This window comes from Podarcis vaucheri (assembly GCF_965113315.1).
Source record: "Podarcis vaucheri genome assembly, chromosome: 13".
NCBI classification, from domain to species: Eukaryota; Metazoa; Chordata; class Lepidosauria; order Squamata; family Lacertidae; genus Podarcis; species Podarcis vaucheri.
In genome coordinates, this window is record NC_138751.1 from 44,748,034 (window position 1) to 44,764,733 (window position 16,700).

Sequence of the window (16,700 nt, forward strand, 5' to 3'; positions counted from 1 at the left end):
AAATCAACAAAAATTTAAGAGCAGATGCTAAATTAGATATGATGGTTTAAATATAAAAATGGCGTTTCACAGACCCATAAAACAATATAACAAGTGTGTCTGCCTAACGTTACCATTTCTCGCTCTTGATGACCTGCTGCGTTTGCTTTCTGCTAATTCCCTCCCCACCACCATTCTGCTAGACCTGAATGCTGAACTGCAGCTGGACCGAATGAAGCAGAAATACGGGCGACGGGTCTTGCTGCAGCCGACCAGCCAATCGAGCCAAACGTTCCTGCTGAAACTGTCAAGAGAGAAACCCAAAACCTGCCAAGATGTTGATGCCTACCTGCGGGTATGAGACATGGGCAGAGCATGGCACTTCATATATTTTTGGAAGTGTACAGGGGGAAGCCTTAGGAGTAGTAGATTTATACTGGACGGTTCTCACCTCATTCTGCTTTGTTCTGAGAGCCAGTGTAGTGGTTAAGAGCGGTGGACTCGTAATCTGGTGAACTGGGTTCGCTTCCCTGCTCCTCCACATGCAGCTGCTGGGCGACCTTAGGCTAGTCACACTTCTCTGAAGTCTCTCAGCCCCACTTACCTCACAGTGTGTTTGTTGTGGGGGAGGAAGGGAAAGGAGATTGTTGGCCGCTTTGAGACTCCTTCGGGTAGTGATAAAGCGGGATATCAAATCCAAACTCCTCTTCTTCTTGTTTGTTGTTCTGTGAAACAACACTCTAAAATCATTCATTATAAAATTAATTCAAATCAAGCCACTGGCAACCATTGGGCCAGAGCTCCGCGAAGATTGCCGAGGGAGGGAGTCAGGCTGTGCCCTGGCCAAAGGCTTGGTGGAACAGCTCTGTCTTGCAGGCCCTGCGGAAAGCTGTCAAGTCCCGCAGGGCCCTAGTCTCTTGTGACAGAGCGTTCCACCAGATCGGAGCCACAGCCGAAAAAGCCCTGGCTCTAGTTGAGGCCAGCCTAACTTCTCTGTGGCCTGGGACCTTCAAGGTGTTTTTATTTGAAGACCGTAAGTTTCTCTGTGGGGCATACCAGGAGAGGAGTCTTACCTTTATCTAATGCCGAGCTGTTGCGCTTTGAACAATTGAAGTGAAAAGATGAGCTAGCCTTAGGGGGAATCTCTGAGCCACTTCTCTGCCTCCCACAGGAGGAGGCCGATTTCAAGGACAAACTGAGTCCCATTGTCGTGAGTTTCAACTTCAGTTTGGCATCGGCATCTGCAGACGGGGAGATGAAGCCTGTGCTGTCTGGCCAAACAATTGTCCAGGATCAGGTGAGATGCCTCACCAGCCTCAAAGCTTTGGCACTGTATGACTTTGATTCCACTGTTTTAAAGCCGCTGTCTGCTTCTGTATTTCTTTTGTGTTCTGGTACAGTGGTGCCCCGCAAGACGAATGCCTCGCAAGACAGAAAACTCGCTAGACGAAAGAGTTTTCCGTTTTGGAGGTGCTTCGCAAAACGAATTTCCTATGGGCTTGCTTCGCAAGATGAAAATGTCTTGCGAGTTTCTCCTGTTTTTTCCCCCCCTCCCCCCTTTTTCTAAGCTGCTAAGCCGCTTATCAGCTGATCCGATCAGCAGATAAGCCGCTAAAAGCCGCTAATAGCGCTAATCCGCTAATCCGTCAATGGGCTTGCTTCGCAAGGCGAAAAAACCGCTAGACGAAGAGAATCACAGAACGGATTCTTTTCGTCTTGCGAGGCACCACTGTATTTTGATTTCCTTCCTTTGCGTTTTTTGTAATTTTAAGCCACCCCTGGGAGCCTATTGAAGCTGAAATAAGCTAGCAAACAGAATTGCAGAATCGCAGCGATGGAAGGGACCCTGAGGATCATCTAGTCCAACCCTCTGCAATACACAGCTGCCCCAAATGCATAAACAAAATTGTCACTTAGTCAAGTGCTAAAATGCTTAAATTCGAATCGCATCCTCTGAGCCAGAAAACAAGCTTCCTGATCCCAGGAATATGAGCCTGGTTGTGTGTATGAAATTGTAAGGAATTGCCCTTTGCGCATGCTCAGGGAGTCCTCTCCCTCACAATGCTGAAGACTTGAGTTCGAGCTTTGAAAGCATGATAGCCAAAACCAGGGGTGGGGGTGGGGGGTGGATATAAGCACTGACATTTATATTTTCTGGACTCTATTCCCCCTAAGCACTCTCAACGGTTAATGCTGTTAGACAATTATGGAGAGATCGAATTGTTTACAGTGGTACCTCGGGTTAAGTACTTAATTTGTTCCGGAAGTCTGTACTTAACCTGAAACTGTTCTTAACCTGAAGCACCACTTTAGCTAATGGGGCCTCCTGATGCCGCTGCGCCACTGCTGCACGATTTCTGTTCTCATCCTGAAGCAAAGTTCTTAACCTGAAGCACCATTTCTGGGTTAGCGGAGTCTGTAACCTGAAGTGTATGTAACCTGAAGCGTATGTAACCCGAGGTACCACTGTATCTGAATGACAGATAACCATGTTGATTTCCCATCTGCGCTACAGGGCAATGGGATCCTTCTGCAATCTTTTATGTTGAGCTCGAACACATCACTCCCAACCCACATCAGGGCTCTTCCACACTTCCTTCCTGCCCCATGTTTTCTAGGCGCTTTAAGGCTCTGTATCTGAGCCCCGGTTTCCCCAGTAAAACCCACTCTTTAATGCTGAATTGGAACAAACCACATTTCAGATTTTCCGTGGACTGCTGTTTGTTCTGATTTAGCGGTAAAGAGCAGGAAAAGTGCTGAGGCTCCAGGTTGGGATTCTTCATCACTCAGTCAAAGCTCTGCCTGTTTGTTACATCCCACAGACCCGTATCATTGTGGATTGTGGAGAAGACAACATCTGCATCCCAGACCTCCGACTCTCCGCTCACACGTAAGCACCAACAGCTGTCTCTTCTTGAGTCTCAAGAGTGCTAGTCCTGGTGATCTAACCTGGGGCTGTCGTCCAAAATGAGAAAATTCAGGGTTCAGATCTCCCTTGAATCTGGAATCCCAGTCCTTTTAATTATAGAAGTGTGGTATGTGAGAGGCTGTAGTGGCCCAGGGCAGCAGGAAGGCAAAATGCTATGGACATTATTTTATTTATTTATTACATTTATATACTACCTTTCTCTTCCAAGGATCTCAAGATGGTGCACATGGTTTTATATTAAAGGCCCATTTAAAAGACAGAACTGACGGGACCAAATGTATGTCCCTTGGAAGAGAGATCTACAGTTATGGGGCCACCACTGAGAAGGCCCTGTCTCTTGTGCCCACCACTCTAGTTGACCTTAATGGGAAATGGAAGAATAGGAGTTCTGATACTGATCTGAAGGGCTGGGCAGATTTATATGGTGTGATACAAACTACTGCTACATTCACTGTGTTTCATTTTGGGCTCCTTCAAACCTCCTGCTTATTTAGCATTCATCATACTCCTCTTACACAGAGCATATGCAATGGTTAGACTGTGTCCAGGGAGCAGTCAATTTTGTTTGTCTGCAGGACAGTTATATGACAATGATTTGCTTCACCCTGATTTGCTTGCGTGGCGGTTTGCACATCTTCCTACTCATTGTTCGCTCATCATCCCACACTTCTCAGACCATTTCCCCATCACTTTCCTAACTGCAGAAAGCCTCTCTCTGTGTCTGTTTCTAGTGGATTTGCTGCACCAGGCCAAGAGAGTGTTTAATCTGCTTTAACTTTGCAAACCTAAAGATCCCTGCAAGATGGTGACAGCCTGGAGGCACCCGGGGTGAGCTGTCATGATTGCTCAGCTGAAACAATGAAATATAACCTGAATCTTGCAGCTCCCTCTTTTTCATACAGTGATTTCCTAATGCACAGCAAAAGGCATTTCTTATAACTTTGGCTCTGTCTCTCTCCCTGCATCCCACCCCTGCTATGCGGTTGTGTCTCAGGAACGAAGGCTCCCTGCTAATTGGGGCAGAGAATGTGCTTCTCCTCCAGACCACGGCGATGAATTCTGGTGAAGGAGCCTATGAGGCAGAGCTGGTGGTGGAGCTGCCACACGGAACTTACTTCCAGACAGCTAACAGCGACGGGCAGGTAAGACCTTTCACTCGTAGCTGGTCCACGCTGCTGAGTTATAGTTGTTGGGAAACTGTGTACATGCAGTTACTCACACAGAGTCAATTAAGGTTTGGCAGCCAGCCAGAAGGCAATCTGAAGGAGTAAGTCTGCCTGGTGATAACAGAGACATGGAGACAACTCCCTGATTGGTCAAGCTCTCTCAAGGGAGTGATAATTAATGGCCTACTAACTGGAATGTGTTAGTTCAGAGTTTAAAGGTTCAGAGTTCTGTATGTCAGTGTAGGAGTTGTGAGTCGTGTCAGAGAGAGCTAGCTAAAGATCTGTGTTCTGTTCCTGTAAATAGTCCACTGTATATAATAAACACCCAACTACAAGTTCCTGGTTCCTGCTTCGTCTGTCCTGTCTGCAGCCAAGTCGCCAGTTGCTTATGTGGATTCTGCGTGTACTCTGCTAGGTCTGGCTAAGTCCTGCAACTAGTCAGAAAGTTGCGAAACACCAATATGTTTCGCCACAATAGTCCTTTTGAGCCAAGCCACAAAATACAGCGTACATATTTTCATCTTCTCAGTCACCCCTTCACAGAAGCGTCCTTAAGATATTATTAAGGTATTTCATATTTCCTCTATTCCTGCAAATTCTGAGGATTCTAGGCTGCCTGGCAGCTTCCTGCTTGCCAAAGCTTATCTCTTTTAACTTCCAAAGAAGGAGGAAAGAGGTCCGAAAGGACAAAGTGGTCCTCTGCAGAATGGTACAGCCCTTTCAGAACTCAAAATTCTGACTGAGCGGGTTAGAAAAGGCTCCAATACCCTTGTTTTGTAGCTCGGCTGTGGTCATGAATATACCAATTGGTGGCCCAGGCCTAATTCTTCTATTTGCAGCAATAGGGACACTCTCCAGGTCATTGCCAGCCTTTCATATTGCTCATTCACCTGGCTGACAGTGAAGTCACCTGTGCTCTCTCTCCCTCTCTCTTTCTCTGCAGAAGTTGATTTGCAACACCCGTAAGGAGAACGAGACCCGCTTGGTGGCCTGTGAAATTGGCAACCCCATGAAATCCAACACGACGGTATGTAGCTGATTTCTTAACCAGAGCAGTGCCAAACTCAGGCGTACAGTTTTCTTGGATGCAACAGACATCCAACCTCTCCCCCTGTCTGTCACCTTTTTTACAGATCCAGGTAGATGTGGAGCTAAGTGTCAGCCAGCTGGAAGAGGCCAGTGATAACATAACTTTGATGCTGCAGCTAAGAAGGTAACAGTCAACGCTGCCCCACTCTCCTGGACCCCTGAAGCCAAGTCCTCATACCAGGAAACTCACAGCCCCATCTGTGGTACAGCCAGCAACCTTCCAGTACTGTATATTGTTTTGGGGTTCTTTTGAAAACCAAACCAATTGAGAAATTTTCTAAATAAATAAGCAGGCACCTTTCCTGTTTAGTTATTCTCCCCCCCCCAAAAAAAGATATACGGTAATAATAATAATAATAATAATAATAATAATAATAATAATTTATTTATACCCCACCCATCTGGCAGGGTATGTAAGGGGAGCTGTCTTGTATATATGAAGTTGCCAACTTTTTCCCCAAGTCAGGGCTCCTCCCGTCAGATGTCAAGGAAATAAACAACTATCTGACTTTTAGAAGACATCTGAAGGAAGTTTTAAATGTTTGATGTTATATCGTGTTTTTACTATTCTGCTGGGAGCTGTCCAGCGTGGCTGGGGCAACCCAGTCAGATGGGAGGCATACAAATAAAATTGTTGTTGTTGTTGTTAGCCACCCATCTGACGTGGTTTCCCCAGCCACTCTGGGCAGCTCCCAACAAAATATCAAAAACACAATAAAACATCAAACATTAAAAAATTCTCTATACAGGGCTGCCTTCAGATGTCTTCTAAAAGTCAGATAGTTGTTTATTTCCTTGACATCTGATGGGAGGGCCTTCCACAGGGCGGGTGCCACTACCAAGAAGGCCCTCTGCCTGGATCCCTGCAACCTCACTTCTCGCAGTGAGGGAGCTGCCTGAAGGCCCTCGGAGTTGGACCTCAGTGTCCGGGCTGAGCGATGGGGGTGGAGACGCTCCTTCAAGTATACAAGGTCAAGGCCGTTTAGGGTTTTAAGGGTCAGCACCAACACTTTAAACTGCTGCAAGGCAGAAAACTACAGGCAGCTTTCCCAAATCGCTGCATCTCTGTTCCTCTTCCATATCAAGACTTTTCATGTCCAAAGCCTGGACTCCAGGCTTTGAGAAAACACTCTTGTGGCACTCGCTCAGTAACTCCCACCTTCTCCCACAGCAAGAACAGCAACAACCCCAATAGCGCCGTAGAACAATTGCAGGTGCCGGTCAAGGTTGCTGCAAGAATGGAACTGCTGGGGTGAGTAAGTCACATGGATGAGGGGAGATTTGCAGATAGATGGATTTCTGTCTGTATTAGTATTAACGCATATGTGTATATGTTTATATATTGTTGCACGCTTGTATATATGTGTAAATAGACCACATATCATAAGACACCCAGTCTCTGAGTGGTGTGAGGTTCCAGGGGTTCCAGGCGCTTACACAGGGCCTGTGGTGTCTTTATGATAGATGGTTTATTTACACATATATTCAACCTGAGCCTACGCTGGAGGGGTTCACAGCATTTCTCCCATTGCTGCAATCCTGGATCCAAAAAGAAATCAGACACGGCCATCTGTCCCTCTGCTGAGCTTGTTTGTTTTACAGACTGCAACTATTTTATCTTTCAGCTCATATCCTAAGCAACTGGAATTCTAAAAACAACTCCTTCCAGCTCTAAAACTCTACTTATTGTCTTTCTAACTACCGGTAATTCTGAGCTGAGGGTGCAGTTGTCCTCTGGCAAAGAGACACTCCAATACCAGGCTGGCTCCTGGCTTGCATTTTAACATGCTAAATCCAGTGTCTGGCACCCAGGAATTAGAAGGGGGGTCCGTGCACTCCACAAACTCATAACAGTGTGTGTGTGTGTGTGTGTGTGTGTACACACACACAGAGAGATGCATATATATGTAAACCAGTGGAGACTGACCTATGAGGATAAATGGGGCACTGCCCCACCAACCTCATTTGTCCCCCAGCCAGCCCCCACTTGCCTGCCTTCATATTTACAACCAGACCAGCGATATCAACTTTCTCTTCCTTAGTCTCAGGGCTCATCCGTACCTCTGCTCGTCTCACCGCTTTCCATTGGGAAAACCCACTCTTTGCTGCTGAATCGGAGCAAACATCTGTCAGGTTTTCTGCGGATTGACATTTGCTCCAATTCAGTGTCAAAGAGTGGGTTTTCCTGGGGAAAGTGGCAGGGCAAACAGAAAACCACTCAGATCTGTGCATAGAAAACATAGGGCATGCAGGAAACCTCTTGGATTTGTGCTTTCTATGCGCAGGACAAATGGGGACGAGCCCACAGTGTTGCCCTTGTAGAACTCAACAGGAAGAAGGCCAGGGACAAAACCTGAACGAATTGGCTCTGCCTGTTGTTGGCTGTGGCGCCATCTGCTGTTGGGCTCCTTGTCTTCCACCCAGTGTCCACCAGCTACTACAGAAATACAAAGCCATCCTGATGTGATAACAGTGGGGGGAAAGCTTTCTCACCTGATTCTGCTGGTCCTACAAGGTTGATCCGGCTGCTTTGGCCTTGTGGGCAGGAGGTGTCGGTGGAGTGGAGCTGCTGGGAATATCAGTGGGGAAGGGCATTTTGCTTCAGGAGGAAGCGTGTATGTGTCCCGTGACGGGGGAGGGGGGGTCACTTTCATCCTTGCTCTCTCCATGCTCTCCTCCCCAGGAGGTCTGCCCCAGATGTCGTTGTGGTCCCACTGGCCTTTGGCGACTATAAGAACACAAGCAAGGACGTAAATGACTACGGACCAAGAGTTGAACATGTTTACCAGGTACAAAGAAACACAGGTTGGAACTGGATGCACAGGGGTGTAGAGACAACACTCCAACCCACCGCACCCACTCCAATATTCCTCAGATGAAAATAGGGACATATTCTTCATCAGTGTGTCCCTCGACCCTGCACACCTCCCCTTAGCGACTGGGGCAGAGATGCAGATACAGTGGCTGAACAAAGCAAGCCAGAGTCAAGCGACTGTCATGGCTGCTCTTTGGCACTCACTGTTGGCGTGCAGAGGGCCAGGAGACTAGCTGGCTAGCCCCTGCTGGGCCGTTCCCTTCCAGCCGTCCCGCTGTGAAGACTGTTAAGTTGTGGGTGAACATATCAGACGACACAGCGATTCTTCAAACAGCTCTTGTTTATTCACAGGCCAGGACAGAACTGAACTGAAGGGTTCAGTCAGCCTGCTTATATAGAGCTCCAGTACAACGTAACTGTAACAATTTTCTAAAACTATCCAATCAATGAATGTCACTTTCGATCCCTTATTTGCATAACTATCTACAGTATCCCCCTGCTGGCCCAGGGTGAGAACTTCCGTACGTAACAGGGTGAATCCGAGGGAAGCCCACTGTTGGCTCCATTGACTCCGTCCCCTGGCACAGCCCAAGTCCCAGCCTGCAACCCTATTCGCCAAAGCAGGATGCAGGCTAGGATCCTGTTCCTGATAAGTGGCAGGGGCTTATGCCCCCTCCACCTATCAGGAAGGGCATTGCAGTTTCAATTCCCTCGTAAGGGCTCCAATGAAGCTTCCTCTGTCCCGCAACGCCGCCCCACCCAAAGGGGTGAGCGGATTTGCCTAATGCAAACCTTTACATCAGTTTTCAAATACAATGCATGCACACATAACATTTTATGCACAATAAACTTAACTTAGATAAGACCATCACCTCTGCTTCGACGTAAATCAGTGACCCGGGCTTCACAGCCAGGGCACACTATCAGCAGATCGAACTCTGCACACAGAATAGGCGTGAGGCCTGTGGAAGCATACTACAACTACAGATTTATTAAGCATAAATCAGGACAAAGAAACATGTCTCTCTCTCTCATGTTGTCTCAGAGAAAACAGCAAAAAGCAAAAGCTATACACAACGGAAGTTCCCAGCAAGCTGTGCTGGAATGTAAACAGACATGTGACACGTAACAATCCCATGTCTGTTCCTAAGGTGGAATGGAAATGTCAACACTCACAATTCCCTGGCGCGGCCTTGCGGACAGGCCACACCCCCTATGCCCCACTTTCTTTAGGGGAGACTGACGGACTGGGGAGTGGGGAAACAGTGAAAAACTTTCTATGGGGCATTCAAGTGAATTGGATCTTGTTTTCATGAAAACAGGAAGTGACGCCATATTGAATGGGGAGGAAGGGAGCAGAGCGGGAGGCATAGATCTAAGAAATGTGTTAGAGGGATGCACGGATCTGAGCTTCTGGTAACACGCTGAAATGCTGTACTGAAGGGAAAAGACCCCTTTGGAATTTGGAACGCTGTGTGAAAAATTGAGAGGCCGTGATGGCTTCAGGGTTTTTGTGGTGATCCCGCTATTTTGGGGGGGAAGTTGGAAGGCATGCCACTGTGGATATGTCTGTCGTGGAATTCTTCTCAATATTGATCCAGAGCAGATTCCAGCGTATAGTTAGCAGAATAAAAACTTAAACACGTTGCAGAATTACCCCCCCCCCAAATAAACCAGAGGTGATTAATATTTCATCCAGCAGAACTTTACTGCTGCTGAAGGCAAATGAGCATAATGGTCACAAATCCAATACATTCAGGATTGGCACTGTCCATAAGAAATTCAGTTGCAGCAAACTTAACTTAAACTTACAATAACTTATAAGTCTAAACCTCAACACTAAGCATACTATGTACAGAACACCACACCGGAAGGAAGAGAGATAGAAAGAGAAAGTGAAACTCAGTCTCCTTCTGGCCTATTTTAAGCCAGCTGCAGCCAGCTTCTCTGAAGGAATAACCCAAACATCACGAACCTTCTGTTTGCTTCTTTCACACAGAGAAGCTTCTAGAACCCTCTTGAATTAATTAGAATAGGAAAGATCTCTACACAGCAGATCAATACTTTCTGTACTAAAAATGCAAACCGACAACGTCTTCCCCATTGCTGACCTCTCTTCCTTCCTTGTCCTTCTCTAAGTTGCAGAATGCTGGCCCTAGCACTGTATCTGGGGCTGAGCTTCTTGTGGATTTCCCCAGCCACTTCCGGGAAGGCTTCCTGCTTTACATCGCAAGGGTGAGCACGGAAGGCAACATCGCCTGTTCACCCACGAATGACACCAACCCTCTGAAGGTAGGAGCAGCCTCTGGGAAGGGGAGAGCAAAGGATGGAGGGCCTGAGAACACCTTTATCAAATCTTCTCCTTTTTTTTAGTTTAAAGTCCCAAAAGCTGCAACCTTTCCTTCTAGGAGAGTTGCCCCATCCCCTTTATCTTATCAGTTGCCTTTTTTCCTGGTCTGCTTCTGCCTTAATAATAATAATATAATAATAATTTGCAGTGGTACTTCGGGTTAAGTACTTAATTCATTCCAGAGGTCCGTTCATAACCTGAAACTGTTCTTAACCTGAAGCACCACTTTAGCTAATGGGGCCTCCTGCTGCCGCCGCGCCGCCAGAACATGATTTCTGTTCTCATCCTGAAGCAAAGTTCTTAACCCGAGGTAATATTTCTGGGTTAGCGGAGTCTGTAACCTGAAGCGTATGTAACCTGAAGCGTATGTAAGCCGAGGTACCACTGTATTATTTGTACCCACCCATCTGGCTGGGTTTCCCCAGCCACTCTGGGCGGCTTCCAACAAAGATTAAAAATACATTAAAATGTCACACATTAAAAACTTCCCTTCAATATGGCTGCCTGCTTTTCACCTGAATGCTATTTTTTCCCTTGTAGCTGAAAGTTCAGCCCACACCTGCTCCCAGCTACAATATGACTGCCCAACCACGGCGCTTGCGTGAGAGGCGGGATGTGAACTCAGCAGCGCTGCAGGAACCCATTGTGGTGGTGAGACTTGTTGGGAAATGGGATGGACTTCATAGTGTCATTTAAAGTGGTTGTCACTGGATCTGGGTTCATATATCCCTGCTGCTCATCACTCGTGCTAATCCTCAGTTGTCCGATCTGTAAACTTGGGGTGAGCGACTTATTGTGCAAAATTGTTTTGAAAATGAATGAGGCAAGCATTCTGCTCGTGTAGAAGCCCTCATATGGTAGCAGTTCAGCATAGTGTGATTGAAACAGCTAGCTGAAAACCACCTCTGCACTCAAGAGATCTAGGAACTTGATTGTTTTTAAATTTCAATACTTAAATGTCATAGTTACTAAATTTACACTTTCAACTTGAGCTGAACAATTCTATGGTCCCACTATGCCATTGGGGCACTTATTACCATACATTTAAAACTCACGATTCCCCCAAGAATCTTGGGAACTGTAGTTTACCCCTTAAACTAGCACCTTAAACTACAGTTCCCAGAAGTCTTATGGGAAAATCATGCGCTTTAACTGTATGGTGTGTACGCAGCCTAAGTGTGCATAATGTGATGCCAGAATAGTTTAGTCACATGCTACACACCCTGCGGCATCCAACATATGGTCTCCCTGCCAGAGGTGTCTATATTGCTAATAGTTTATGTTAGTTGGTACAGAATTATCCTATGATCTGTCATGGCCGAGTGGGCAGTTTTCTCCCCCTCCCTTCCTCTCCACTGAGTTTAATGGGTGGTTTCTGGCATGTACCACCTCTGCTGGAAGTCTGCCAGCAATATCCATGGCCCTGAATTTCCCCTGGCAGAGGCATATCATTTGACATGGAATGGGCCAAAAATATGATTCAGTTCGCATTTTAAAGGCGAACCTACCTAATTTTCCCTTTCCAAGACAACGCACGAATGGAAGCACAACCATCCTTTGGAATTCCCCCTTCCCCAGATTTTTCAGTGCAGTTCTCCAGCCGAGTAGTTTACCAAAATGCAAACATCAGAGGTAAAGTGTGCATAGAAATGCGTATATAAATGACATACGAGCATCCAGTATATTAGGGGAACTTGATTTGCAAATAATAATAATGATGATGCATACTAGGTCAACGTGCCTGCAAAAAATGTGTATATTAGCAGAAATTTGCTTTGAAAGCTAATGAATTTTCATTAAGACTGAAACCAGTTCAAAAACTGATGTGAAAACGTAGAAGACTGAGCAATGAAGAAATGGGAAACAGAATTCCATAACTTCACACACATACAAACACCCACACATACACATAGTTTGTATCTGGAGGTTAGGACTGCACCCTGTGTATATCCACAGGTTATATACATCCTGCAGGCTGAATAACTCCATCAGTTTAAATTAACTCAACTCTCTTGATCCAACCTGCCTGCAGAACTGTAGTAGCCAAGACTGTGCCGTCATCTGCTGCCAAGTGGGGACTCTGGAGAAAGGGCAAGGAGCCATGGTGACCATCCATGCAGTGCTGTGGCTGCAGACTTTCCTGGAGGTAAGGAAGGAGCTTCTGTGCAAGGGATGGGGAGGCGGAGAGTTCCCTTCCTAGAAAACAAGACTGCCTTGATTTTGGAATACCCCCTCTCTGGAGAGGCTTGCCTGGCTCCAATATTGCAAGCACTTCAGTGCCTTTGGGAAATTTTAATTGTTCTCATTTTACACTTTGCTTTGAAATATTCTATTTGTTTTGGGGGGCATGTTTTTAATATATGTGTCTGTGTGTCTGTGTGTCTGTGTCTGTGTGTGTATCTATATCTACCTCTATATCTCTATATCTATATCAGTATCAGTATCAGTATCAGTACAGTGGTGCCTCGCAAGACGAAATTAATCTGTTCCGCGAGTCTCTTCATCTAGCGGTTTTTTCGTCTTGCGAAGCAACCCTATTAGCGGATTAGCGCTATTAGCGGTTTAGCGGCTATTAAAGGCTTAGCGGCTATTAAAGGCTTAGCAAGCATAGTCTGAGTCCAGGTTCTTATTTCTAAGAGTTGCAGACCTCTAAACACCACCACCACCCAACCCGGAAGCCAGCGCCATTTGGGGGCGCTATGTTTTGGCCTCGCACAGGGCACCGTATTTCAAAAGGTCACCCAAGCTCGCCCCTGATGGCAGGTCCATAATAAGGGCTCAGGTAATCCATGATGGTCTCTTCTACCACAGCACCCCATGAAGGAGCAACTCCTCATCCAGTCTCAGGCCCGATTCAACACTTCAGGGATGCCCTACCGCATTCAGCCGGATGTTCTGCCAAGCGGATCCTCTCTGGTACGTCAGTGAATCGGTGCAGCTGAAACTCAGCTTTGCATAAGAACGTCAGTCCTGCTGGATCAGGGCCAATGGTCCCTCTAGACCGGCATCCTGTTCTCAAGCAGGACCTGAGCACAAGAGCACTTTCCCCTTTTGTGGTTTTCTGTGGCTCAAGAATAGGTTACGGTAAAGGGACCCCTGACCATTAGGTCCAGTCATGGCCGACTCTGGGGTTGCGGCCCTCATCTCGCTTTATTGGCCGAGGGAGACGGCGTACAGCCAGCATGACTAAGCCGCTTCTGGCGAACCAGAGCAGCGCACGGAAACGCCGTTTACCTTCCTGCCGGAGAGGTACCTATTTATCTACTTGCACTTTGACGTGGGCAGGAGCAGGGGCCGAGCAACGGGAGCTCATCCCGTCACGGGGATTCAAACCACCGACCTTCTGATTGGCAAGCTCAAGATGCTCAGTGGTTTAACCCATAGCGCCACCCGCGTCCCTTCACTGGATCTTAACCTGCATCCAAAATTGGCTCAAAATGCTAGTTAAATTCGCAAAGTACCCAGTTCCAAACTCTAAGGCCAAAGCCTGAATGGCAGTTAAATAACTGGTGTTTGCCAACCCTACAAGAATCACCTGAATCTGCCCAAGGTAGAGGAGCTCATCCATTTTGTTATCTGCGTTGGGGATAAAAGACTTACTTGGGCATGAAAACCCCTCCATTATTTCAATTGCATCAGGGAGACGAGGGTTCAGCTCACATTGGCTTTCTCTTTCCTATCCCTCCCCCCTGCCCCACCCAGACTAAGACACTGGTGGAGTGGGTAGACCCGGCTGCCGAGAGGGATATTCCTGTGTGGTGGATCATAGCAGCTATAGTGGTCGGACTTTTCCTCCTTGCAATCTTCATTATTGTTCTTTGGAAGGTAAGCAAAACCTCGGAGCGGGCAATTCTGGGCCTAGACGCAAAGTGGACCAACCACATGGGGTGCCAATATTCCAGTGGTTTTGGCTTTAGCTGGGGCTTAACAAAAATAGGAGCACCACTGGCCCCTGCAGAAAATGAGCCTTCATGGGAGGTCGGATGTCGCAGTAACTAACATGCCTCATTGGGGAGGCAGTGGTATATAGAATCATAGAATTATAAACTGGAAGCGACTTCCAAGTGTCTAGTCCAACCCCCTGCAATGCAGGAATCTCAACTAAAACTTCCATGACAGATAATAATAATAATAGTAATTATTATTATTATTATTATTATTATTATTATTATTATTATTATTATTATTATTTATACCCTGCCCTCCCCAGCCAAGACCGGGCTCAGGGCGGCTAGGAGGGGAGGAAAAAAAGCCTTGCTCTTCTGGCTCCAGGCCTTAAAAGAAGGGGGGTTTGAGAGAGGAGAAAATGCCTCAAAGAGTTTTTGGGATCATATATAGAGCAATATTCTTAGGGCCCTTCAACACCAGGTATAAAAACAATTGATTAAAATACAACTTAAAAACAGGATTAAAGTACAACATTAAAATGCAGGCTCATTTCAGTAGAAACTCAAATCAAAAACTTTTGGGGGATGAAAACGTCAAATCTTCACCAAGGCCAACTATCCAGACTGGTCCTACGTGGGCCGGAAAAAAGCCAGGGAAGTCCCCAAATAGGAGTTGTTGTTGTTGTTTTGATCAGATCAGCCAACCCCAGCATACTTCTGAGTGCCTTATGTGTTTATTTTGAGAACAGCAGCCCAATCAAGGCTTTCACCAGTTCAAAGAAGCCTATTTCTTTTTTTTTTTTTTAATAGACGGGCTTTTTCAAGAGGAAGCGACCACCCACAGAGGAAGAGGAACAATTGTCCCAATAACCCTGGGGCAAAAACATCTGGGAAGGAGCAGTAGTGGGTGATCCTCACACAGACACACGCCCGCCAATGTGATCTCATTTCTGCCTGGATCCATCCCTCCCTGTTCCAAAGGAGATGTCAGCTAGACCCTTTTTCTGAGACCCCCCCCCCTCCTCTTTGCTCCGCAATTTAATACCCTTCCTCAGCTATACTTCTGCACACATCCCATTCTCTTGCTAAATAGATGCCTGCAGTTGGCAGTATCTACATTCATGGTTAGCGCCACAGAAGAGTGATTCCTTCACCCTTAAAAACAAGGTCCTGACTGGAAGACACGGGCCATCCATTAAATTAAAAACAAAGCAAAAGCTCACTAATTCTTAAGTGGAAAAAATAGGGCTTGGAGAAACAAGTAGGGAGGAAAAAACCCCAGCACTCTTTTTTAAAGTGCAGAATTAATTCCATTAATATACATTTGTTTAGTCGTTTTTAGTTGTGTGCGACTCTTTGTGACCCCGTGGACCAGAGCACGCCAGGCACTCCTGTCTTCCACTGCCTCCCGCAGTTTGGTCAAACTCATGCTGGTAGCTTCGAGAATATACATAATATAAATTTTGTTGTTGTTTAGTCGTGTCCGACCCTTCGTGACCCCATGGACCAGAGCACACCAGGCACTCCAGTCTTCCACTGCCTCCCGCAGTTTGGTCAAACTCATGCTGATAGCTTTGAGAACACTGTCCAACCATCTCGTCCTCTCATGAGGTGGCCAAAGTATTGGAGCCTCAGCTTCACGATCTGTCCTTCCAGTGAGCACTCAGGGCTGATTTCCTTCAGAATGGATAGGTTTGATCTTCTTGTACATAAAACATGCCAAATACTTGATGCATCATGAAAGCAATCAGAAGAAGGATGCCATTGCCGCCTATACTCTGTTCAAAATTTGGTACTGTAAATTATATTTGCGCTTGTCCATGCCATTCATCATGTGCCACATTTCCTTGTCATTCTATAAGAGGCTGGTCCATTCAGGTGCTTCAGAGTTATTCTTTAGGAGTGAATCTTAACAGGCATGTGAACTCTCCTAGAGATGATCTGTAGACTCCATATGATCAAGGAGCAGTGCCCATTTCTGATCAGCTCCCCAGTTGTGACCATTTCCTCCAAGATGCAAAGATGATCTTGGAATTGTCCCTCTTGCACTAGCAACGTTGCCTTTCATCTCCTCTTTGTGGCTTCAAACAAGTCCAAATTTTCAGCAGGAGAGGAGAACCATTTTGGGCTGATTCCCGAAGTTGTTGAGCTGGAAGGGCAGAAAAGGCTGCTGGTGATTCTATTCCTCCATGCAGCGCCACGCCCTGGGATCTGCTGAGCTCATACGGAGGCTAATGAAGGCATGGGACATAATATATTGAGTGTAAAATGCATTTTGCTGTTTAATAAACGAAATATACCATTTAATTCTTGGGGTTTTACTTTTACCATGTTTTTCTACCAGCTTTGTATTTCAATTACTGTAACATGGGAGCTATAATTGTCTCACCAGTAGTTGGAAACCCATTAGTATTGTGCAGGATCCATTTTAAAGAATTCATTTATTTATTTCAAACACTTGTATACCACCCTTCATCCAATAGAT

At 46.3% G+C, this 16,700-nt stretch overlaps 1 protein-coding gene across 1 annotated transcript in view; it reads left to right on the top strand.

The window, feature by feature from the left end:
* Positions 1 to 15,690, top strand: part of ITGA2B (integrin subunit alpha 2b) — a 43,936-nt gene extending 28,246 nt beyond the window's left edge. Inside the window, 14 exon segments of the mRNA XM_082195203.1 lie at positions 183 to 334; positions 1,151 to 1,276; positions 2,802 to 2,869; positions 3,903 to 4,050; positions 5,018 to 5,101; positions 5,208 to 5,287; positions 6,335 to 6,415; positions 7,847 to 7,952; positions 10,118 to 10,270; positions 10,869 to 10,979; positions 12,361 to 12,474; positions 13,140 to 13,244; positions 14,031 to 14,153; positions 15,026 to 15,690. Of these exon segments, the coding sequence (XP_082051329.1) occupies positions 183 to 334; positions 1,151 to 1,276; positions 2,802 to 2,869; positions 3,903 to 4,050; positions 5,018 to 5,101; positions 5,208 to 5,287; positions 6,335 to 6,415; positions 7,847 to 7,952; positions 10,118 to 10,270; positions 10,869 to 10,979; positions 12,361 to 12,474; positions 13,140 to 13,244; positions 14,031 to 14,153; positions 15,026 to 15,085 (1,511 nt within the window). The 3' untranslated portion in view covers positions 15,086 to 15,690.
* The last annotated feature ends 1,010 nt before the right edge of the window (positions 15,691 to 16,700 follow it).